Source organism: Mytilus galloprovincialis, chromosome 4 (assembly GCF_965363235.1).
Source record: "Mytilus galloprovincialis chromosome 4, xbMytGall1.hap1.1, whole genome shotgun sequence".
In the NCBI taxonomy this organism is placed as follows: Eukaryota; Metazoa; Mollusca; class Bivalvia; order Mytilida; family Mytilidae; genus Mytilus; species Mytilus galloprovincialis.
The window spans coordinates 38,770,430-38,796,006 of record NC_134841.1 but is presented as its reverse complement, the minus strand read 5'-3'; the positions used below and the strand labels follow the sequence as shown (position 1 = coordinate 38,796,006).

General features: G+C 32.8%; 2 protein-coding genes across 2 annotated transcripts in view; both read right to left on the bottom strand.

The window, feature by feature from the left end:
- LOC143072094 (U3 small nucleolar RNA-associated protein 15 homolog) overlaps window positions 1-25,577 on the bottom strand; it is a 72,786-nt gene that overhangs the window by 33,273 nt on the left and 13,936 nt on the right. Inside the window, exons 2-4 of the mRNA XM_076246881.1 lie at window positions 20,950-21,042; window positions 18,230-18,414; window positions 17,895-18,018 (exon numbers count right to left, since the gene is read on the bottom strand). Coding sequence (XP_076102996.1) covers window positions 17,895-18,018; window positions 18,230-18,414; window positions 20,950-21,042 — 402 coding nt within the window. The remainder of the gene's footprint in view (window positions 1-17,894; window positions 18,019-18,229; window positions 18,415-20,949; window positions 21,043-25,577) is intronic.
- On the bottom strand, window positions 8,118-12,225 carry LOC143070920 (uncharacterized). Its single transcript, XM_076245018.1, has 4 exons — window positions 10,240-12,225; window positions 9,640-9,890; window positions 9,256-9,433; window positions 8,118-8,766 (listed from the first exon to the last, which is right to left on the bottom strand). The coding sequence occupies exons 1-4, from the start codon at window positions 11,699-11,701 to the stop codon at window positions 8,522-8,524; spliced, it is 2,136 nt and encodes a 711-aa protein (XP_076101133.1). The 5' UTR covers window positions 11,702-12,225; the 3' UTR covers window positions 8,118-8,521.

Here is a 25,577-nt window from a genome sequence, read left to right as displayed (position 1 = left end):
TGTATCTAAACATCAGCCGTAATTACCAAATTGAATTAAAAAATTTACTAAGTCCTGCCAAATACCATTGCTCTGATGTGTTAACAATGTTAAATATGTCTACCCTTTCTGACACAGACAAAAATTTAATTAACTTCATATCCAGAAATATGTTAATCTTATCTTGGATAATTTAACTAATATCATAATGGCCTCTCTTAATCGACCCATGAATTAAGCTTTCATCAGAACAAAATTACCTTTTATTAGGCAGCAAAAATATTTTCATGGTTTCTGCTCTCAGTTTCTTCTAAGCATTTTCATCAGTGGAATTTGGATGGCAAACTTATTAATCATAATCAAGATGAATGTCAATATAGAACTGATTGAAGTTTGAAGTTTGACTAATTATTTCTCAATCTATCTAATTTTTTAGGGTATTTTCAATTGTTGGATTGCTGTCTTATTGATGAAGACCCCACATGTGGAAAAAAGATGCTAAAACTAATAGTTTTAGTGACTTCATGTAAATGATACAGTTAGATGACAAAACCTAGTATGATGCTAACATAATATGGCAACATGCTAAAAATGTGGAAATATTGTTTGCCAGACTGCTAATCTGGCAAAATGAAGCCATTAAGATAATAGTTAAAATGGCAATAGAATGGTATGTTGATAACATTGCAACATGCAGAAATATTGTTTGACGGACTGGAAATCTAGCAAAATAGTGTCATTTCAATAAATGCCATCCATTAAGGTGGTCACAAACTGGCAATATTGTTTACAAGTTAAAATGGTGAAACAGTGATAACAACTATGAACACTCACTGTTGACACACTATTGTGTCAAAATGGAAAGAAGAGTCAACATACTAGCTACGTGGCAAGATAGTACCAAAACAACTGAATACTGTTAATAGAGACATTACATGTTAACTGGACCAAATATGTTTGAATTATGTGGTGGCCATAACACTGGATATCAAAGAAGCATAAATCAATCAATCAATACCTGCGATAATCCTGTATTTTTTTCCCTAGATTGTGCCATCCTCAAATGTTACTTTTCACCTGATTGTGGTTTTCCCCAACTAGCATTAAAATGGGTGCCATAACCGGAGCAGGAATCACTTAACATTAAGGTGTACCTCATCCTCTTGCTTTTTTAGGGTTTTTTGTGGGGTTGATGTTGGTCAATCTTAAGGTTGTTTTTATTTTTGCCTAAATTGTAAGTCCTTTTATTTTTTTTTAATTTGGTCATTTGTATCATATTGTTTTTTTTTACAAATCAGACATCGTGGTAAAGAAATAATAACTATAATGAGATTTATCCCATGATAATGTTTATATAATAGACTGACTTGTAAACTGAGCATTCAACTTCAAAAATTTGAGGGAGACTTTATAGAAAAACCTTTGTCATTCATTATCTAATTATAATGAAATCAAAATCATAATTTAACTTTGTGAATTTGTTCTTCCTTCAAAAAAGCAAATAACTGTACAGTGTCCTACAAATGAACAGTAGCTTATCTTTAACCTTAATGACTCTATCAAGGAAGATCTTGATATGTAATTATCCCTAAGAAAATAACAATAGATATATAAGTAATGTGAAAATCAGACCACACTATCATCAAATTATGTGTTTATCATTGACAGACATAAAATTAGCTTTGTTGATTAATGAACAGATTGGGGAGGTTAATTCCTTCAATCTTTAGGTGCTGATATTTTCTCTTCCCTTGCCCATTACTCAATGTCATTTTCATAGCTTAGATTAATCAAAATCCAAAAACATTTCCTCTTATTTCCTTTTTCTTCGGTCCATCCATATAATTAACATTAATCACAACTTTATAAAAACATTCTCCATTTATTTATTTGTTTTTTTCGTTTTAATGTTATTTTTTTCTTTTTAATTTATGTTTTGCCAAATTGAAAAGTTTTTCATGATTTATTTTCAGGATTCCAACATGAGTCAAGTACTATAAGTTCCTATCCCTAATTATGATATAATCACCAAGTGCAAAAAAGTTAAATTTGAACAGAACTAGTAGTATGCTATTCACCAAATATATTTTTTAGCTGAGTCCTAGAACCCCTATGCCATAATCTACCAATGGAAAGACAAAATTTATAAAAATATCCATGGAAACTTCTGTTTCAAATCTTTTTTACTATTTCCCACTTTTGACTCCAGTGTTTATATTTTCAACAGGTTACCAACTACTCTGTAGTAGAACCATCAGGTAAAATCAAGCTAACAATAACAACTGTTTTGGGAAAAAAATTTTGTGTTCTTTGTATAACAAAATCACCAGAAAACATTTATTTTTTCCTTTCATCGCAATGATTGCAAGTCAAGATTGAAAAAACTTTAACTCAAAGCTTTAATTTGTAATTACTGCAGAAATGTGACAGAAATGTATTACTTTATAGAAGGGGTATAAAAGATTTATTCAGTAGCTGGTAGTATACCCTCAAAGATATACATTTGCTTGTAACATATCCAACCACATGTTCTATTTATGAAATTAAGCATATATGTTCAGCAATTGTATCACTTTTTATATGGAACAGGTATCCCGAAAATAAAAGCAATTGTAATTAAATGGAGAATATGCCCATGGGACACAGATGATTCCCCTGCTTGCATGTAATATTATAAAGGAACATAACATAAATACAGTAAAAGAAAATACTCATGCTAACAAAATTTGTACTTGATCAGAGTTTTGTGGTAATAAGCATTGTGTATATGTTGCATAACATTCGGTTGATGCAAATTAAAGAAAGAGAATGGAAATGAAAAATTCAGCATTTTTTTCCATTTGTAAAAGGGCATAACTCTAGAAAGGTAAAAGCGATGGCACCAAATTTGAACTTAATCTGTGTTTTGTGGGAAATAGCATTATGTATAAGTTTCATAGCATTTGAATGAGGAAAAATCAAGTTTGAGGACAGAAACCAATTTTAGAACATATAGACTTACAGACAGACAAGGGTTAAACTTATTTGTACAGTCCATTATAGTGTGGGCATAAGAATACTCACAGGTGTAAGTACCCTTTTCAACATAGTGCAATTGAAGACTTAAATTAGAACTGTGTAAGGAGCCTAACAAATACAAACATACCCACTAAATATCATAAAGTTTCCTATTGAAGTTCAGGAGGCATTATTCCTGATGGGTTTGGGGTGGTAATCCTTGGACATTTACAGTGATATTGTTGTCTTTTTTCAAAACTACCTCTACCGTTTTTTATTGGGAAAAATGCATATTTTTATTGAAATTGGGAAATTTGTATATTTTATTTTAAACACATCTCCGATTTTTTGCTGACCTTTGCTGTCTTTTCTACACTGTTTTTACATGTATATTTTGGTTGTCAGACATTTTCAACCTGAAAGGTACTTTTTGGAGAGGGGAAGGCACAGAAACAATGATGGTACTTAATGCATTGAAAACCACATGTGTTACAAACACCATGATGATTCTGATCAGAAAACTGGATCTCAAAAGTGCTTTCTAATATCAAAATAATAACATAATAGGATATAAAGTACTAAATGGTGGCCCCATTGCCGGCAATGCTATTTTTAGCAATTATCTCCTTAAAAGGCGCTTTTAATAAACTAATTATGGAAAAACTGCTGTTGTCTAATTGAAGCTCGATATCTATTTGCGATTTTACCGCACTCAAATATATATGGTCCCATGGCTTTTCTTGGTGAATTTTGGGGGTTTTCACGATACCTGACGATTTCGCAGAAAAATTTCCCTAATTTTGAGCAACATAAAAAAAATATTTCCGGCCCTTCATACTATACATTTAAGGACAAATTTGTGCTTGCATGAAACTTCATTCATAATGCTTTCCAGAAGAAAAATATATAAAAGATATAACAACCAATCACAGAGAGCCATCTATTTTTATCTCTATGTCATGTTCTCTTCATAAAATGGCTGCGCCCATGTAATTTTATTTGGTACATTGTTACCATGAATACGAAATTTACAAACATTACTACCAATGCCATCACTGTTTTAGGAAAATGTAAAACTTTTTGGGAGGAATTTAAAGCCATTTTTTTTAGTTATTGGGAATTTTCTCTAGGGGAAAAGGCCGAGTTTCGGCTGTAATTTGAGGCAAACAATATCACTGATTTAAAACAATTATGCAACAAAGAAATGTCTTAAGTTTAGACAAAAGATTCAAAGTTGTTAGTATAGACCAATAGGCTGAATCTAAATACACCCAAAAACTTTGTTAGCAGAAGGAATAAAAACAAAAAGTAATTTATTGAAACTAAAGGCTATCATTACAATCAGTATGAAAATTTCTTTGCGGAAAATGTGTGGGCTATTGTTTTTTGAATTTTGAAAATTCTAATTAATATCAAGATTTTTTGTAAGTATATATATATATATACAATGTATATAAATATGTTCAGTAAATGTATTTTCTGATACATTCTATTGCTAATGCGTTTTACAGTTGGAAGTGAAAACTTCAATAAACAAAAATTTGTCATTTGGCAGCCCTAATAAAAGATAATTAATTCTTTTTTTCTGTCAAAATGAATGGCAATTATTCCTGTACCTACATCAAATCGCGGCTAATTCGTTATACCTCAAAAATATCTTTCATTTCTCAAAACTTGCCAAAGACATTCCTAGACTTCATTAAATTACCGGGCTTTGTTCATTTCATCTTGTTAAAATTTCAGCCGAATCGTAAAAACCTTCAATAATAAGAGATTGCAGTATATAAAAGCATGGCCCCAATCAAATCTAATTTGTAACTCGTCATATAAACGTTTGCTAACTAGTTTTAGGATTAGATATCGCAAACAAATTGATCACTGCAGAAGCTAAATATTTTGTTTCAATTAGTATTTACTGATACGGTGTAAGATAAAAGTGATACATCGCTTTCTTTCTTTTTTCTTTATTTCCAATCAAGTTTTTTTATTTGCGTTGTTTATGATGTACATGTGAGATGAGAGAAATAAACATATTAGAATTAGGTGATAAATGACTTAAAGCCATCCAAAGTCGTTAATTTCTGTAGGCATCTCTTTACCTTCTATCAGGGGAACTGGCAAAAGAGATGCGATGAATGCAACATATATATATGCATTCCAAGTTATTTTTCCAAGGAAAACAATTGTCTACGGTTAATTCATTTTTCAAATTTAAACCAGATGCTCCACAGGGTGCAGCTTTATACGACCGCAGAGGTCGAACCCTGAACAGTTGGGGCAAGTATGGACACAACATTCAAGCTTGATACAGCTCTGAATTTGGATTGTGATTAAATAGTTGACACAACATAGGTTTCTGACACAGAATGAATGTGGTCTAAGAACATAAACTTAAAAACTTTTAAATTGGACATTTACCTTTTATGGTCCAATATCCAAAATCTAAATACATGGTTAGATTGAGCATATCAAAGAACACAAAGAATTCAATTTTTGATGAAATCAAACAATATTCAATTTTGGACCCTTTAGACCTCAATGTGGACCAATTTGTTAACCGGGCCCAAATATTAAAAATCTAAATACATGGTTAGATTCAGCATATTGAAGAACTCCATGTATTCAATTTTTGTTGAAATCAAACAAAGTTTAATTTTGGACCCCGATTTGGACTAACTTGAAAACTGGGTCCATAATCAAAAATCTAAGTACATGTTTAGATTCAGCTTATCAAAGAATTCAATTTTAGTTAAAATCAAACTAAGTTTAAATTTGGACCCTTTGGACCTTAATGAAGACCAATTTGAAAATGGGACCAAAAATTAAGAATCTAAATGCACGGTTAGATTTGGCATATCAAAGAGTCCCAATAATTCAATTTTTGATAAAATCAAACAAAGTTTAATGTTTTACCCTTTTGGCCCCTAATGCCTAAACTGTTGGGACCAAAACTCCCAAAATCAATCCCAACCTTCCTTTTGTGGTCATAAACCTTGTGTTTAAATTTCATAGAATATTAAAGTTATTGTGCAAAAACCAAGACAAATGCTTATTGGGGCCCTTTTTGGACCCTAATTCCTAAACTGTTGGGACAAAAACTCCCAAAAATCAATCCCAACCTTGCTTTTGTGGTCATAAACCTTGTGTTAAAATTTCATAGATTTCTATGTACTTTTACTAAAGTTATTGTGCAAAAACCAAGAAAAATGTTTATTAGGCCCTTTTTGGCCCTAATTCCTAAACTGTTGGGACAAAAACTCCCAAAATCAATCCCAACCTTCCTTTTGTGGTCATAAACCTTGTGTTTAAATTTCATAGATTTCTATTTACTTAAACTAAAGTTAGAGTGCGAAAACCAAATGTCTTCGGACGACGACGACGAAGCCAAGGCCAACCTTAAAATTATGTTTGTTTGCAGTTTACCGACTGTACCTTCAGAGTGAAGGGTCGGTAGGTAGGAAAAATATTTTATTTTATCAGCCAAAATAAAGTTTACATAAGCAGTTACACAAAGCAAGTCTCTCCTGCAGAAAACAACATTTTAAAACAACAAACACTGAAAACCTATGTGAAATAAACAGGCATTTTCAGATTAAAAACTTTTAATCAAATTTGAAACTATAACATAGTGTCATTATCAAATATATGACATAAAATATGGTATATTATATTGAAATACTGGAACACTTATAAACAAGGAATGACTAGAATTGTTTTAAAAATTAAAGAAAAATATTCACATTTCTGACAGACACATATATATATATATATATATATATACAACTCGTCTAAACATCAACCCAACAATGTTAGATCTGTAAATTTGCTTTCGCAAATTTTTGGTTCTTCCCTCGCCGGGATTCGAACCCATGCTACTGTGATATCGTGACACCAAATCGCCTGCACTGCAGCCGTCCCGCTAGACCACACGACCACCTGGGCTCTCTAAAAAAGAGCTTTCGGTGGGCATGTGTTACCTTTCCACGTCAGTTTTAATCTAGCGGCGTACTACAGTACATGATATATAAGGCATGAAGATGTTATTGTTACAGATCAGCTAAATTATCTATAGTAAAGGATCCTACAAATTAATGTAATATACAGTCACAGAAAATAATTATATTCATAAGTACGTCTGAGTCAGTGACAACTCTACAACAGATGTATCCATCGGATCGCCATCAATGATGGTGATACATGGCTGTGTACATAATGTATATACAACTCGTCTAAACATCAACCCAACAATGTTAGATCTGTAAATTTGCTTTCGCAAATTTTTGGTTCTTCCCTCGCCGGGATTCGAACCCATGCTACTGTGATATCGTGACACCAAATCGCCTGCACTGCAGCCGTCCCGCTAGACCACACGACCACCTGGGCTCTCTAAAAAAGAGCTTTCGGTGGGCATGTGTTACCTTTCCACGTCAGTTTTAATCTAGCGGCGTACTACAGTACATGATATATAAGGCATGAAGATGTTATTGTTACAGATCAGCTAAATTATCTATAGTAAAGGATCCTACAAATTAATGTAATATACAGTCACAGAAAATAATTATATTCATAAGTACGTCTGAGTCAGTGACAACTCTACAACAGAAATTGTAGAGTTGTCACTGACTCAGACGTACTTATGAATATAATTATTTTCTGTGACTGTATATTACATTAATTTGTAGGATCCTTTACTATAGATAATTTAGCTGATCTGTAACAATAACATCTTCATGCCTTATATATCATGTACTGTAGTACGCCGCTAGATTAAAACTGACGTGGAAAGGTAACACATGCCCACCGAAAGCTCTTTTTTAGAGAGCCCAGGTGGTCGTGTGGTCTAGCGGGACGGCTGCAGTGCAGGCGATTTGGTGTCACGATATCACAGTAGCATGGGTTCGAATCCCGGCGAGGGAAGAACCAAAAATTTGCGAAAGCAAATTTACAGATCTAACATTGTTGGGTTGATGTTTAGACGAGTTGTATATACATTATGTACACAGCCATGTATCACCATCATTGATGGCGATCCGATGGATACATCTGTTGCAGAGTTGTCACTGACTCAGACGTACTTATATATATATATATATATATATATAGACTTCTATATATATATATATATATATATTCTTCTTGACTAGACTGCTTTGATGAGTTGAGTATTTCATCAGAAAAATGTAGATATTAAAGCTATAGATACCTGATCAGGCTTATTGTTTATTAAAGAGTGTTTTCAATAAATAAAAATCAACCTGGAATTGAATCTTCCTCAATTAAGAACAAACATGGGAACTTAAAAAAAATATATTAGACAACTGATTGTTTTGAAATTTCTAACAATATTTGTAATTGGTTCTTTTCCAAGAACCTACAGAGCATAAACTCTGAAAATAAATGGTTTAAATTTATAAAGAAGTATCAAGAAAATTGACAGTTCTCTGTCAAGTTTAAAAAAAATATGGTCCTGTAAGTGTGTCTATATATACATGTTCATTCATGACAGTTTTTTAACGTCAACAATACATCCATTGATTGATTAATGTTAGTTTTTCTTGGGGTTTCTTTTTATAATGGGTTTCCCACTATTCTTGCAATCATTACAAATAGGGAGTACAACTTTGAATTTGGCAAGTTCTTCAGCATCTTTTTCAGAATTAGGTGATGCACAATAACAACAAATGTCCTTCTGTAGTCTTATTGGAGTGTTGTCAGCATAGTAACTAAATTCTACAGGAGTTCTGCAATCCATTTGCAGCCTAGTGTGAACTATACCATGAAGTGTGTCATCTGCAAGATAAATCACAGTAGTTTAAATTGCAACAAAGAAATTACAACATTGAATCCATTTCAATTCAAAATTTCCAATAACATTGAGAATGGAAAAGGGGAATATGTCAAAGAGACAACAACCCGACCAAAGAGCAGATAAGTGTCTTTATGTACCCTTAGTATATAAAAAGTAAGAAGATGTGGTATGCCAATGAGACAACTCTCCATATACAAATGATATATATGCATTCTATTTTTTTTTAAACTGCTTCCGACAATATATAAAAACATTGAAATTAATTGTAAAAAGTCTGTCGGTTCAATGTTGCCCATGATCTTTTCAAGCATTTATATTTGTCATTAAATACAACTTGGATTACCAGGATATTTAACTCTTTTAATATGCCTTGCACTTTTGTATGTGTAAAATAAATATAGCTGTTCTCCATGTCAGATTTGTTTTTAAATAAGGAGTACTTACAAAACCTAAATATTAAAGTTTAATACCTTCTGGAACAATGATACAGACACAGGTATAATCAAGTTTCTCTAACATTCTATTCAATGTCCTGGCTTCTCTGCTTGTTAAGGATTTTTTAGCATAGATGCAACGTGGTTTACCACACTCATAACATGCAACTGTTCGTCTGACATTTTGTCCAACTAAACCAGCATTACGAATGCCCTGAAAAATAAACAACAGATATTCCAGTGTTATTTTAAAGTATTAAACATGTGTAAAAAACCAGGATTTGTATTGTTCATTTTTTTAAAGTTTAGTTTGCATCCTGTTTGTCAGATAATAAAAATATATTTATAAATCGATTCATGTCTTTATAGTACTAGCTTTTTCTTGAAGTAATTATTTATCAAGACTACTTAAAGTTTTACCTGCATCTGTTCAGCAACAACTGATGTCTTTGTATTTTTAGCTGAAGGTTTATCAGACTCATTTGTGTCAGTTCCTAGTACTTTTTCAAAAGGTTCGTAGTGATTTTTGTCAACTTGCATCATTGGATCTGGCACCCATGGAAATGTAATTCCTGATCTAGAAGGACGACAACAGTTGATATTTTGACATTTTCTTATCTGGAACATGTAGGCTCTCTGCCGGCAGTGATCCTCAAGAAATTTCATATAATCTGAAATTGAAAAGTAACTCTTTAATATTAAATAGTTTCTGTCATTGAAGATATAAAAAAAAAATGGAAATGGAAATTTCATGACACTGCCTGGTTCTTTGGCTATCATTTTTTTATTATTATTGTTTTTGGACTTCAGCACAAAAGGAGAGGAATTCAATCCTGGCAAATTTAAATTTTAAACCTTTTCATATCTATTTGTTTTCGTGTTCCTGTCAGAGTTTTAATAAATTTGGACCCTATATTTTGGTAAAAACTTTCTTCAAAATTCAAGAATAATTCTTTTTTTGCAAATGAGAAAACTATGACAGAAAAATGAAAATTTAAAATTAAATTCAATTGCCCTAACCTGCTTTCTTAGATACATGTTTCTCCTGATATTGTCCCTGTTGTAAAGTTCCATCAACCATTTCTTTTACCAAATGTTCAAAAGCCTTTACATCTGCTAGGTCTGAAGGTGTTGGACAATCAAATGGAACAGCTTTCAATGCCACCCTTTTGGTCCTTTCAATTAAAATATCAATAACAGTCTGGACAGATTCTATCCATGAAGTTTTCAATCTTGGGTTCTTTTCAGCTTTAGACCTAATCTCACTCATCGAGTTGGCACTCTTTATAATCTGTTCCATCTCGCTATTCATTTCACTTCTAGTAAAGGCAACATTTTGCGCAGCAATATTCAATAGAGACATGATACGTTCCGCTGGATTGACCCAACTGTTCCCAGGTGCAGTGCGCCCCGCAACTAGCATATCAAGATCTAGTTTTTTAAACATGACTATAAGAGACAACTTAACTGCGTGGTAAGTAATGCGATGGTCTGGTCCTCCATCAGAGAAGAGAATAACAAGTGGTGGTACTTCTCCAGATGCTTGTAACATTTGACATATTTCAGTTGCATGCCTCCAAGGTGAACTAGGCATAAAAATCGAGTCTTTGTAGATAACAGATACCTTTCCTCTGTAAAAAGTGTCGTCAATACTCTCAGGTATGGAAACATCTAAGGAAACAGAGGGAGTGACAGACCCCTTGGTCTGTAGATCATGATCCAAAGCTGAAAGGGAAACATTGGATGGAACAATTGATTTCTTTCCTCTTACTCCACTGGAAACTGCCATGCCAGGCTCTCCATAGTCAATTTTAGCCTTATCATCAATGCATAAAAGCTTGCAGCAATCTCGAAACTTTATAGCAAATTGTCTTATGTACTTGAATACAGCTGAACAGTAGTGATCATCCTGATGTGAAACACGCAACTGTCTTGTTTGGATTTTAAATTGAAGTGGAATTTTGGATTTATACAACTTGGCAGTATTTGCATGTGAATTCTTTGGTACAAATGCATAGAGTATTGATGACTCACTGGGAATAGCAGAACCTGGTTCCAGATCCTTCTCTACTTGTTCCTTTAAATCACGAACCGACAGGTAAGTAGCCATGTGCTCCACATTATGACGTCGCTCATCTGCAGCAACCATCTGTTCAACTTTTTGATGTAGGTTTTCAAAAAAATCATTGAACGTGTCCCCGGGTCTTCCTGGATTTATATGTCTAAGATCAGTAACTAGATCTGAGTCTTCTGCAAGCAAAGCTTGCCTTACTCTCTCATCAAGAGCTTTATTCTGGTCTGCTGTTGCATCTAGAGTAAGTTCCCTATATATAGCTCTCAGTATATGTGGTGGAACAGTGTTGCCAGTTGCAGATACAGGTAAATGACAAAATTTGGTGTAAAACTCTTTTCGCATTTGGCGAGTGTGGAATTCAGGTAAGCTAGGTTTTAGTCTAGATACAACTTTAACAGCTGATGTCATTATTTCATCATCCTTTCGTCCTTCAGGTGTCTTCCAGAAAAAGACAACAGTACCAAATGACCCCCAGGTGAGTATTTCATCATATCAACAGGAAATGACAGTTGAATATGACTGAAAAAGTAGAACTTTTCTACACTTGTTTTAAACAAACAACCAGCATGTAATTTTTCATCAAATAAAATGTATTGATACATGTCTTTTCTGGACAGAGCTTCTTCTAAAAGTGAATATTTCTGGTTCAGTTCAGATCCATCAAAATGGTGTAATGAGGAATGTTCATCAATTTGACGGACTGGTCTGCTTAATTGATGACGTTTCTGTTGACAATCATTACTAGAATCAAGAAATGATGCATACGAATCAAGAGACAAGGCAAAAGCTTCAAGATCCTTTCTCAGGTCACCCCATGTATGTGTGTAAGATAATGAAATGAAGGAAAACAGTGCAGAGCTGTGGGTCTTCAGTTTTTCAGAAGAAAGAAAGGGTGCTTTCTGTTTCTTTTTCTGCCAATCATTAAAATTGTTGAAGTTATCAAGGAAACTGAAATATAAGAATACAAGTATTCAAAACATGGCATCTGGCATGAAAATATAGGTTTTGATATTTGGTTTACCTTTTTTCAAAAGAAATAGAATTTGAAATTTTAGAAGAATATAAATGCAACTCTTTGTTGTATTCCAGTGTATAGTTTTTATATAATAAAGGTCCTAACTTGAAAAGGAAAATTTGAAAGAGCTTTCTATAGTGATGCTAAACGTTATTTTAATTCAATCAGTCAAAGCAAACTTTAGTTATTGTATGACATACGAAACGCTGCCAGACAGACTGACAGACGGACAGACAGACGGATTGCTATACTAGGGTGCTGCAAAAATGTACGGGGATCTAAAAACATTTGTATTAGTAAATATACCTTTGTGGTATGGGATGAATTTCTTTCACCAATGCACTGCGATCCATTATCTTTTGTTTATTGCCATCTAAATACCACAGAATATTGACAAGGTGATGTATTTCTTTATGTATGGTACCTTCTATCATTGTACTTGGAAAACAAGCATTACACGTCCACATATGTTCACAGACCTCATTGAAAAGTAATTCTTTTCCTGTAAAAAAAATGTTAATATTTAAACTGCAAGGTTTACAAAAATAAGGAGATGACAGTGGTATGATTGCCAATGAAACAACTATCCACCAAAGTTCAAATAATGTGGATGTAAGCAATTATAGGCATTGAATCGTACAGCCTTCAACAATGAGAAAAAAACCCACATACTGTATAGTTGACTAGAGGCCTCGACATGAAAAAAAAAGAAACAATTCAGTTGAGAAAACTATAAATGCCTAATTTATAACAAAACAATTTACGAAAAACAAATATTACAACATAAACGAACGACGACTACTGTCAGAACTACAGGCTGGAGACAGGCACATAAAAAGTGTAGTGAAATCAAGAATCAAGATTATCCTTTTCATCTAGACCAAGACCCATCAATGTCAGACAGTTCCTAATTTAATATGGACAGGTGCAGAAAACATGTGATGGTGGAGTTTTATAAGTACCCATTGTCCCGACCATCCCCTTTTCCATTGACAGATATTTATATAATGTTTATTATTCTGGAGTTACAGGAACTTGCCATTTAAGAAGGGGGAAAGAGGTGCTATGTTTTTTTCTTCAAAAAATAAAGAGAATGGCAGGAGGGGAAGGTTGAAAAAAATTGTAGATCCAGCATTTCATATGTGTAATAAGGGTTACATTTTGAAACATATGTTGATGCCAGACTCCATTGAAACAAAAATTTTAATAGACTTCGGGGTGCAATCATAGTCCCCCTTCAAAAAGTAAATTCATGCCAGGTCTGTATTAAATGTGTTGACTGCATAAAATATTTGGAAGTTTCTGACAATTCCGACAGTTCACAAAGGCCACACAGTTTGGGTATATTTAATATTGTTTTAAAGATAGAGAATAATTGCAATGAGTGGGACAGCCCCCCTTATCCTAAAGGAGCATCCTCATTGCAAACGAAGATAGATTTAATATAGAGAGAAGATATTTATTTTTTATGCTAACCATTCATTTTCTCTACATCTTTAAGTATTTTGGTTGGCCTCCTATTTATTTGGCATCGTCGCTCCATAAGCAATTAAATGCGTCCTTCTTTGCAGGTACAGGCGTTGTTTCGCATTTGTTGTCTTCACAACGATCGATTGTAAAAACTGCATACTTTAGACTGCTGTCAAACTGTTTGACAACAGATATTGGCTCATTAAAGTCCGGTTCAAAACATTCTGTACCATATTTGTTTGACACTGACACGGTTATCGTGTCAGTTTTACGGATATCTGCAGCATCTTCGTCCATGATATCGTCAAATACATCATTCCATGTTTTGCTTTGTCTAAATCTGTACAAACGATTTACTACCACACTTTTTTGTTTATTATTAGTTTTAATATTTACAGAAGACGACACGGTGAAATACTCTTCCATTACTTCATGGATACCGGTAAACAATATCCATGTGCTTTGTCATTAAAGCGTCCTTTGAACGCTTGACAGGAAGAGAAGAAAAAACGAACTTCAAACGTGTAATTGACCAAGACTTTAAATCAATGCCGGAAAAACCTGACGTTCCGGATCGCGTCAATAGAAGTACAAATGTATTAAAAAAAATTTCTTCATAATAAAAGCAATAAAATTTTCCCAGTCGGGCGGATTTTCGAGGGTCGGTCGGTAAACTGCAAACAAACAATATTTTAATTTAAGCCCAACGTCAAACCAATATACAACCAAAAATTTTTAATTTCTGCGGTTGTATAAAAATAAGATGAAGGTTTTTTAATTCAATTTTATTTAATGATTTTTCCCTTCTTTCTTCTCTCTTTTACAACTATACAACTAGATTCTATATAAACTACGAAATCAATTGTCCAATGTTGATTCCAAATTTCTAATATATATATAAGATAATATTTTTTTAATAAAATTTCATTCAGCAATTCATCCTTTCTTTCTTCTCTCTCTCATAACTATATAACTATATACTATATAACAGACTACACAATTAATTTCAATTTTTCGTTATTACCAAGTACATTTCAACATTAATTATTAAACAGAAATCAAACTTTTCAGCAGTAATTATTTAATAGAAAACAAGCCCCAACCTGACATTTGCCGAAGCCATAATAATTTTCTAGTTAATAATTCCGAATCTCTAGCTTAATTCAGCTTAATGCTGTTTGATTGAAGTAAATGTTGAAGGTATGTCTATTTCAACATGTGGCACACAATTTAATATCTATTTATATCAGAGGTAATTAAAGGTACATTTCATACAATTACAGACAAATTTATGTAATCAATTTAAAGGTTTGTTGACTGTAAATTATGCTTTTGATAAAACTACTTAGCTTCTTTTTTTTCTTCAGTTGTCTCAATAGACATTTCTCTAACACATAAAATAGAAATGGTTTGAGGTTGCCTTTAATGCAATTATAAATCTTGACACAGCTTTGCAGAACACTTCAGCACCAAAGTCGAATTATAGTTTGACATTGTAGTTTATGATTATAGCTAGATTCCCTGCTATAAGTTATTTCTTTAACCAATGTCTATCAACAATTTAATGGGATTTTTTTCAATATACAATAATAATATAAGTTCTATGTCTATGAATTCCTGCAAAGGATAGAACAATGAAACTGTCCCACGACATGTTTTATCTTTTTCATTATATAGGCAGCAATGTGTCATATCTGAATTCTTTTCATCAACTTTTGCACATTAATTTAATTAACCTTTAGTTCTTTTTCCATGTTGAGACCACAACTTGCGACTATAGGTTTTTGAGGTAAAGACTTTGATTTAAGGAATCATTTATGCTGAGGACTTTCAAAATATGCCATTTGAAAGCAACTTCAAAAGGGCTCTGATAATATGTTTCAAAAACATTTCTATAATACATGTTGTTTTATACTCTGATCTTTCAAATAAATTGCTGCCTTCATGGATCTTTAAAATGCTACAAATGATCTCTTAAGACTTATTCCTCCAAATGGTGCAAAATGTTCAGGTGTATAAATTAGCTGATAAACTGACTGCCTCTTTCCCAACTTATATGGTCAAACCTTTACATGTATAGTCTACAGTAAAGAAGCTTCAAGCATGTGATATTTGCCGCTGGACATTATAAAGTTATCCCTCATCATTAAATTAACAAAGATCTCAGTTTCTTACACCTTTTGAGTGTCTTCATCAATATGAGCATACAACTTGAAATGACAAAAACCAGCTCAGGAAATATAATCTATGCATTCATACATGTAAAATCAGATCTGATGCTATCTGTAAAGAATCAAATCCTTCCTGAGGCCCCCGATATTTATTAGATTCCCTGTCAAGGGCAGAATAAAAATATAAAAATTTGATAGCAGGAAGCTGCCATTTATTAAAGTGTATCAAAACTTTGTTTTATTAAAACATTGTCAGATTGACTTAGCCTAAGTGGGGATCAAGCTGTGAGAAAAATCTCTTCTAAAAGTGAAAACACTTGAAAATAAAACATTATTTCCTGAACATATCAAAATAAAACAATCATAAAGGAACCTTACTGACCTAAGTGGAATTATGGTTTTGTTTTAATATCAAAATGAATTTGAAAGATTTAAGTCTGAGTCCCCTGGGGTGCATACATTTACCATTTTTATATCTGGATAATTTAGAATTATATTACTTAGCGGAATGCTTGGTTTTATTAAAACAAAAACTTATAAACCAAACCCTCCCACTGTAATTGTGAAATATGCTACTCTGCAATAAAATCTAAGTGATGAATATGCCACATTAAATCAGGAGAAATGTATTGTGTCAAATTCTTCAGAATAAATAACAAAATAAACAATAATAGTGTACTTTTTCTGTTGTCATCTCAAAAATGTCTTTACTTTTCTTGAAAAATAATTCAACATTTAGTGGTTGAATCAATCTTTCCCTTACAGTAAAGATGACAGCTCTGATATCCTGTTTGGATCCCGCCAATAAAACTGATGTAGAATAATCCTCCATTACAAAGAATCTCTACTGCTAGTTTTCTAAAGGAATTTAAGGCACACCTTTTATAATTCACTTTTGAAATAACTGAACAAACAACCAATTTGTCTTCCACCCACCCCTTCATGATGTCACCACATCAATGTCTTTAATAACTTTAATATGAAAGTGCACCATGATATCTCTGAATAAATATGTATAATTCCTTAACCAAAATTGTCTTTAAAGTGATCATTTTATTGTAGAATAAGCTAATCTTTCACCATGCTACTTGCTACCAAATTCAAAATCAGAAATTCAGAAACCAGTCTACAGTGTGCTTAAAAAACTTGTATAAAAATGGTTAAAAGGATGTATACAGTGAAAAAAGCTTTAAAAAAACCTTAATGACTCGCCTGGCTTTGAAACATGTGACTAGCAGGAAAATATGGAAATTATATGTAGCTATATACAGAGAGAATCCTGAAATAATCATATCAATTCGAAATAGATTATGATGAGAAGAAATTTTAAGCTGAACAATGTTTACCATGTCATTGGCCATCATGCACAAAATAAGGACCTTCTTTATATTTTTTCTGGTAATGTTTGTTTGCTGGCTACAGACAATGGATGTCCACACTGTTGCAATAGCTCATGCTAGCATGTTGGCCTATGTAAATTATATGATTTGAAAGTATTACTGGTTCCTTGCAATAAGTTTGTGAAATGTGAAACATCCTGGTGTCACAATGTGCATTCCAATTCATTACCAAATGAACAATCTCACCATACGTCCTGATTACAACAGATCAGCAATATTTATCCACATTTGGAGAGATTCTTTCCCTTGTCCTTTGACAAGGTTATGGTGGTACCAAACACCTTGACTAAAATTAATTTGGGACGTTTATCTTTCATAAAATTTTTTACAAAATATTTATTTGACCCTTTGACAAAAATAAAGCAGTTTGACAAACATTAGTTTTGATAATTTAAAAGCTTAATATTTCCTGAACAAAATCTTGTGACTAAAATGTTATGCTGATTTATACAGAGTTATCTCCCTGTAGTGTTATGTATCACCTTAATCACCAAGAGAATATATCAATTACATTTATATCAATGTGCACCATGCTCTATAATTACCTGATGGTCTTTGTATGATATCAGTTGATTTTCAGTAGGAATGTCCCACAAACGAACAGTGTTATCATCTGACCCCGAGAACAAATGGAGTCTGTCGGACAGGAACTTGCTCACATGTACTGATCTACAATTATAAGCAGTAAACATTATCAGTCTGTTGGTACTTTTAATCAAGAGGTATGGATAATTGCATTGGAAGAAAGAAAAGAAAATAATGATAATTTTCTCAATTCTTTGAAGCAACTGGTATTTTTATTGTAGTTTGAAAACTTGCAATGAACTTTTGCTTATAGACTAAAGAATGGCGAGTTTTATCAAGTCAGCTGACAACATACCCTTTGTGACCTTTAAACACTCTCAGTAAGGACTTCCCATCAACATCAAATAGTTTAACTTCACCACCATCACCACAGGCCACCAATAATCGTCCATCGTCACGGAAACTACCACAATGTGCTTGTTCTCTAAACCGACTTATTGTTTTTACAACTTGTAATGATTTAGGGCTGTATATTTGTACCTGGAAAAAAAATATTTCAATGGATCATGTTCGTAAAAAATAAATATCTGCATTTACATATATTTATGCCTTCATGCTCAGGTACACTAGTAGAGGAACTTTTTTTTGGTGTAACAATTTTAAAGAAACATGTGACTTTTAAGCCAGATGAAGCTTTTTAAATTTAGGCAAAATTGAATGATTTTGCCAATGAGACAACTATCCACCAAAGAAAAGGTTTTCATTAGTATAATTTATTATAGTTAACATTTCACATTTCACTTTGTTTTACTTGCACATGATCTATTATAATTAAGGGTATAACATGACAAAAAGTGGTTTAATTATACCGGTTAATACTATTTTCAATGACCATTCCATTTCGTTAAGTGGCTTCTGCAAATATGATTTTCATTGACCAAGTGTTAAGAGTCTTTGTTAATTTATACCATTTACCTAGCTAGACTTTTTATAAGTGGGCTGTATAACTTTAAGAATACTTATGAATGTCAAATCTGTCTTGACCATACTACCTATCTAATTCAGTTGAAGTCTTTTTATTTACATTCACCCTATACTACTTTTCATTCAAAGTAGTAATACAAGTTATGAACTTTTAGTTACATCATCTTTTGACTTTTTTTTTTCTCAAAAGCTATTTTGTTGAAATAAGTTTGGCTAAAAAAAAAAATTAACTTCATTTCCAAGTTTTTTTGTAAAAAACAACAGAACCAATGAAAAAAAGCTCATTGATTTTAAAATATAACTAAAATATTAAACACATTCATTTTGTAAACATCGGCATAAAAAGTAAAAAATATGCAGCAATGTCTTTGAATTAAATTTTATAAGGGGTGCTATTAATTATAATAATTATGGAATGTATCCATTGCCCTATATATTGTCTACATATCTCAGTTATTCACCTTGATGAACTAGTTACCTCCCCTTAATAACCAACTAATTAATTAATGCACTTCTTTCACTGTAATTTAATAAGCAATGAATAGATACAAAAAATCTGCATTGCCACGTGCATATGTAACAATAAAAGTAAGGAAGATGATTTTAATTAAAGACACAGATTCAATGCATGACAACTATTTCTTCTGATTGTCTTTATGTCTGGAAATAATACTGTTAATCAAGAATCATATCAAAATATACTTGTGTTATTATGTATTGTGTATGTGATGATATGTCTTCTCTGTTGGGGTACATCAAGTACTGTTGTTCAACTATATATCACATGTAGAAAAATTCTGGCACTGATTAAAACAGGTTTTGCATTAATTAGAAAGAACAATTTTATATTCCTCCCGCCATAAATACTTGGAATTTATCAAAACAGAATATTTAGTGAGTAGGGAGAACATAAGCATTTGAATTACAATCTTCACAATAAAATATAGCCTACTTTTAATTTTCATCGTTGAATTATAGTCTTATTAAATGGGTGTATTTGTATATTAAAAGCTCTCTCCATGATCATTCTAGAGGGATATAAACCACAATTATTCATTATACTGATATTATTTTCATTGCAACCACTTTTAAAAACTATAATATATACTACAGAGGAATATAAATAAACAAACTGTCCACATGTATATAAAGGTCGCCATAGGGACCAGAGGAAACAGACCTTACAAGCTTAAGAGAGTTGCAGTTTGAGTTGTGGTTAAAAATGCACAATTTTTGGAGTTAAGTATGACTTCCATTATCACTGAGCTAGTATAGATATTTGTTTAGGGGCCAGCTGAAGGACGCCTCCAGGTGAGGGAGTTTCACACTGCATTGAAGACCTATTGGTGACCTTCTGCTGTTGTCTGTTCTATGGTTGGGTTGTTGTCTCTTTGACACGTTCCCCATTTCCATTCTCAATTTTACAAACATAACTCATTGGGACAAGAAGAGTGTCGGTGACCTAACAAGACAACCTTTTGCTTATAAGAGGTAACCTCTTCGGCAGTTTAAAATGTATTAAGCTACAGTGTCACTAGTTTAAATGTATTAAGCTACAGTGTCACTAGTTTAAATGTATTAAGCTACAGGGTCACTAGTTTAAATGTATTAAGCTACAGTGTCACTAGTTTAAATGTATTAAGCTACAGTGTCACTAGTTTAAATGTATTAAGCTACAGTGTCACTAGTTTAAATGTATTAAGCTACAGTGTCACAAGTTTAAATGTATTAAGCTACAGTGTCACAAGTTTAAATGTATTAAGCTACAGTGTCACAAGTTTAAATGTATTAAGCTACAGTGTCACAAGTTTAAATGTATTAAGCTACAGTGTCACAAGTTTAAATGTATTAAGCTACAGTGTCACTAGTTTAAATGTATTAAGCTACAGACTACAGTGTCACTAGTTTAAATATATTAAGCTACAGTGTCACTAGTTTAACAATTATGTTTTCTATTGTTTTGTCAATACTTTGTTGGTTGGAAGCATGCTGTTGTTTAAACTTGTTTAAATATGAAATTCTAAACATTGCTAAAAACCTTTTTGAAGAAAAAAAATCCAGTAGTATATTTTATATGTATATATCACTTACCCTTGTGGAATTTGTCACTGCAAAATTATGTGGTTCGACAGGGCTAAATTCTATATGGGTAATTGGTCCATATTCCTTCTTTGTCACAGGCACCTAGAAAAAAAAAGTCTTTTATTGAGTATACTTAATTGTTTAAAATGCAAAATCAACGCAACAATAATTATATCTATTTCTTACATGAAAGATAAAATAGCAAAAAAGTACTGCTATAAAAATTTGATTACATATAATAATTTGTTAATATCATTCAATTATAAATTTATGCAAATCATGCAGTCAGCTATAATGCCTGCCAATGTAAAAATAGGAAGATGCAGTATGATTGCCAATGAGACATCTCTGCAAAACAGACCAAAAGACACAGATATTAACAACTATGATCACTGTGTGACCTTAAACAATGAGTTAAACCCAGCTAAGACCCCGAAATGAAAAAATGAAAAAATTCAAATGAGAAAACAGACTTACTAATTTTTGTTTCAAAATAATGAACAAAAACAAATACAAGTCTAGGTACAGTGTAATTACTCAATTCTTAAAAAGGCCATCACAAGACCATTTTTACAGCCTTTCTTCTTTTAAATAAATATCAACATTCAGTTGTATACTTTTCTACAGACAGCAATGGTTGATGTCATATGGAAGGCAAGGTATCTTTACAAATTTTCCAAGATTTAGAATAAGACTGCAATGAACTTTCAGTTTGTGACATTCTTGTTTCGATGAAACTTAATGTAAAGAGCTTTAGAAGGACCTGATTCAGTCATATAAACCTTTTTTGTAGATCCTCTAATACTGATCCTCTTTTTCTAATTCAATAGAATTCTCAACATAACAGTGAAAAACTCCAATTTAAGCATATCTAAATATGTCATGTTAGTAGAGCTAACTATGTCATGTATGTATGCAAATAAAAAAGGTTTGTTTCAGGTTTCCCCTCAGACCACAATTTAGAATGCTTATATCAGATAATTAATTTAATGTGATTTAACCACAAAATTTTAACAATGACGATGAACCATGAAAATGAAGTCAAATTTACTGACAAAATTCAGACCAACCCGACAAACAAACATGCCCACCCAGCTGCGCCCACCTCAAAATCATATTGAACCATGAAAGTTAGGTTAGATGAAAATTTACACCTTACAAGCCTTTTTAAACCATAAATATATCTATACTATTAAACGAGAAGGCCTCATTTTGTGTGTCGCTTCTCTTCCTTCCACGATAAATTAATCATCATGCCTCTGTGTTCTATAGGTAACATGCATAGTCACATTTGTCATCCATTCTTATGATTATTCAGATTGAGTTATTTTTGGAGAAAAACGACAGAAAAGGTGTCTGGATAGTGATTCCGTCATCAGACTAGCTTTTAGTCATAGATAAGACTTCCTGTTTGAAATGTGCACATGTACAACCAATCATATGATAGATAACAAAAATGATAAAATAAATAAGCCAATCAGAGCATTCTCCATATCATGGTGTTTAGATCGCAAGAATCACAACTATGATACCTCCTTAGAGAGGACAATTATTTTTCACGTTTATCTACATGTAATAAACTACTAGTCCAGTCAATCTAGCATAAATTTGACCCTAACCTGAAAGTAATTGCAATAGAAGATTTTTATATTTTAATCTTTAGCATTATACTCCAAATATACACAGAAAAAAGTCCCATAAAATCTTACTTGAGGAAGACTAAACTAGAGGCTCTAAAGAGCCTGTGTCGCTCACCTTGGTCTATGTGAATATTAAACAATGGACACAGATGGATTCATGACAAAATTGTGTTTTGATGATGGTGATGTGTTTGTAGATCTTACTTTACTAAACATTCTTGCTGCTTACAATTATCTCTATCTATAACAGTACTTTCTGTGGAAAATGTTATTGAAAATCTTCAAATTTTAAGAAAATTGTTAAAAATTGACTATGAAGGGCAATAACTCCTTAGGGGGTCAATTGACTACTTTGGTCATACTGACTTATTTTTAGTTCTTACTTTGCTGTACATTATTGCTGTTTACAGTTTATCTCTATCTATAATAATATTCAAGATAATAACAAAGAAACAGCAAAATTTCCTCAAAATTACCAATTCAGGGGCAGCAACCTACAAATGTAACAACCTATTATCCGATTCATCTGAAAATTCCAGGGCAGATAGATCGTGAACTGATCAACAATTTTACTTCCTGTCAGATTTGCTCTTAATGCTTTGGTTTTTGAGTTATAAGCCAAAAACTGCATTTTAACCCCATGTTCCATTTTTAGCCATGGCGGCCATTTTGGTTTGTTGGCCGAGTTACCAGACAAATTTTTTTAACTAGATACCCCAATGATGATTATGGCTAAGTTTGGTTAAATTTGGCCCAGTAGTTTCAGAGGAGAAGATTTTTCTAAAAGATTACTAAGATTTACGAAAAATGGTTAAAAATTGACTATTAAGGGCAATGACTCCTAAAGTGGTCAACTGACCATTTTGGTCATGTTGACTTATTTGTAGATCTTACTTTGCTGAACATTATTGCTGTTTACAGTTTATCTCTATCTATAATAATATTCAAGATAATAACCAAAAACAGCAAAATTTCCTTAAAATTACCATTTCAGGGGCAGCAACCCAACAACAGATTATCTGATTCATCTGAAAATTCCAGGGCAGATAGATCATGACCTGATCAACAATTTTACTTCCGGTCAGATTTGCTCTAAATGCTTTGGTTTTTGAGTTATAAGCCAAAAACTGCATTTTACCCCTATGTTCTATTTTTAGCCATGGCGGCCATCTTGGTTGGTTGGCCGGGGCACCGGACACATTTTTTAAACTAGATACCCCAATGATGATTATGGCCAAGTTTGGTTAAATTTGGCCCAGTAGTTTCAGAGGAGAAGATTTTTCTAAAAGATTACTAAGATTTACGAAAAATGGTTAAAAATTGACTATAAAGGGCAATAACTCCTAAAGTGGTCAACTGACCATTTTGGTCATGTAGACTTATTTGTAGATCTTACTTTGCTGAACATTATTGCTGTTTACAGTTTATCTCTATCTCTAATAATATTCAAGATAATAACCAAAAACAGCAAAATTTCCTTAAAATTACCATTTCAGGGGCAGCAACCCAACAACGGAATGTCCGATTCATCTGAAAATTTCAGGGCAGATAGATCTTGACCTGATGAACAATTTAACCAGTCAGATTTGCTCTAAATGCTTTGGTTTTTGAGTTATAAGCCAAAAACTGCATTTTACCCCTATGTTCTATTTTTAGCCATAGCGGCCATCTTGGTTGGTTGGGCGGGGCACCGGACACATTTTTCAAACTAGATACCCCAATGATGATTATGGCCAAGTTTAGTTAAATTTGGCCCAGTAGTTTCAGAGGAGAAGATTTTTCTAAAAGATTACTAAGATTTACGAAAAATGGTTAAAAATTGACTATAAAGGGCAATAACTTCTAAAGTGGTCAACTGACCATTTTGGTCATGTTGACTTATTTGTAGATCTTACTTTGCTGAACATTATTGCTGTTTACAGTTTATCTCTATCTATAATAATATTCAAGATAATAACCAAAAACAGCAAAATTTCCTTAAAATTACCATTTCAGGGGCAGCAACCCAACAACGAAATGTCCGATTCATCTGAAAATTTCAGGGCAGATAGATCTTGACCTGATGAACAATTTAACCAGTCAGATTTGCTCTAAATGCTTTGGTTTTTGAGTTATAAGCCAAAAACTGCATTTTACCCCTATGTTCTATTTTTAGCCATAGCGGCCATCTTGGTTGGTTGGGCGGGGCACCGGACACATTTTTCAAACTAGATACCCCAATGATGATTATGGCCAAGTTTAGTTAAATTTGGCCCAGTAGTTTCAGAGGAGAAGATTTTTCTAAAAGATTACTAAGATTTACGAAAAATGGTTAAAAATTGACTATAAAGGGCAATAACTTCTAAAGTGGTCAACTGACCATTTTGGTCATGTTGACTTATTTGTAGATCTTACTTTGCTGAACATTATTGCTGTTTACAGTTTATCTCTATCTATAATAATATTCAAGATAATAACCAAAAACAGCAAAATTTCCTTAAAATTACCATTTCAGGGGCAGCAACCCAACAACGAAATGTCCGATTCATCTGAAAATTTCAGGGCAGATAGATCTTGACCTGATGAACAATATTACCCCCATGTCAGACTTGCTCTAAATGCTTTGGTTTTTGAGTAATAAGCCAAAAACTGCATTTTACCCCTATGTTCTATTTTTAGCCATGGCGGCCATGGCGGCCATCTTGGTTGGGCGGGGCACCGGACACATTTTTTAAACTAGATACCCCAATGATGATTGTGGCCAAGTTTGGTTAAATTTGGCCCAGTAGTTTCAGAGGAGAAGTAAAAGTTAAAGCAGGACGACGACGACGACGGACGACGACGACGACGGACGACGACGGACGACGACGGACGCCAGACGCCAAGTGATGAGAAAAGCTCACTTGGCCTTTCGGCCAGGGGAGCTAAAAAATCACCATTTAAAATTCCTATGGAGATTTGCATTGAAAAGGGAGATAACTCTTGCAAAAAAGGCAGAAATCTATACTATTAAACGAG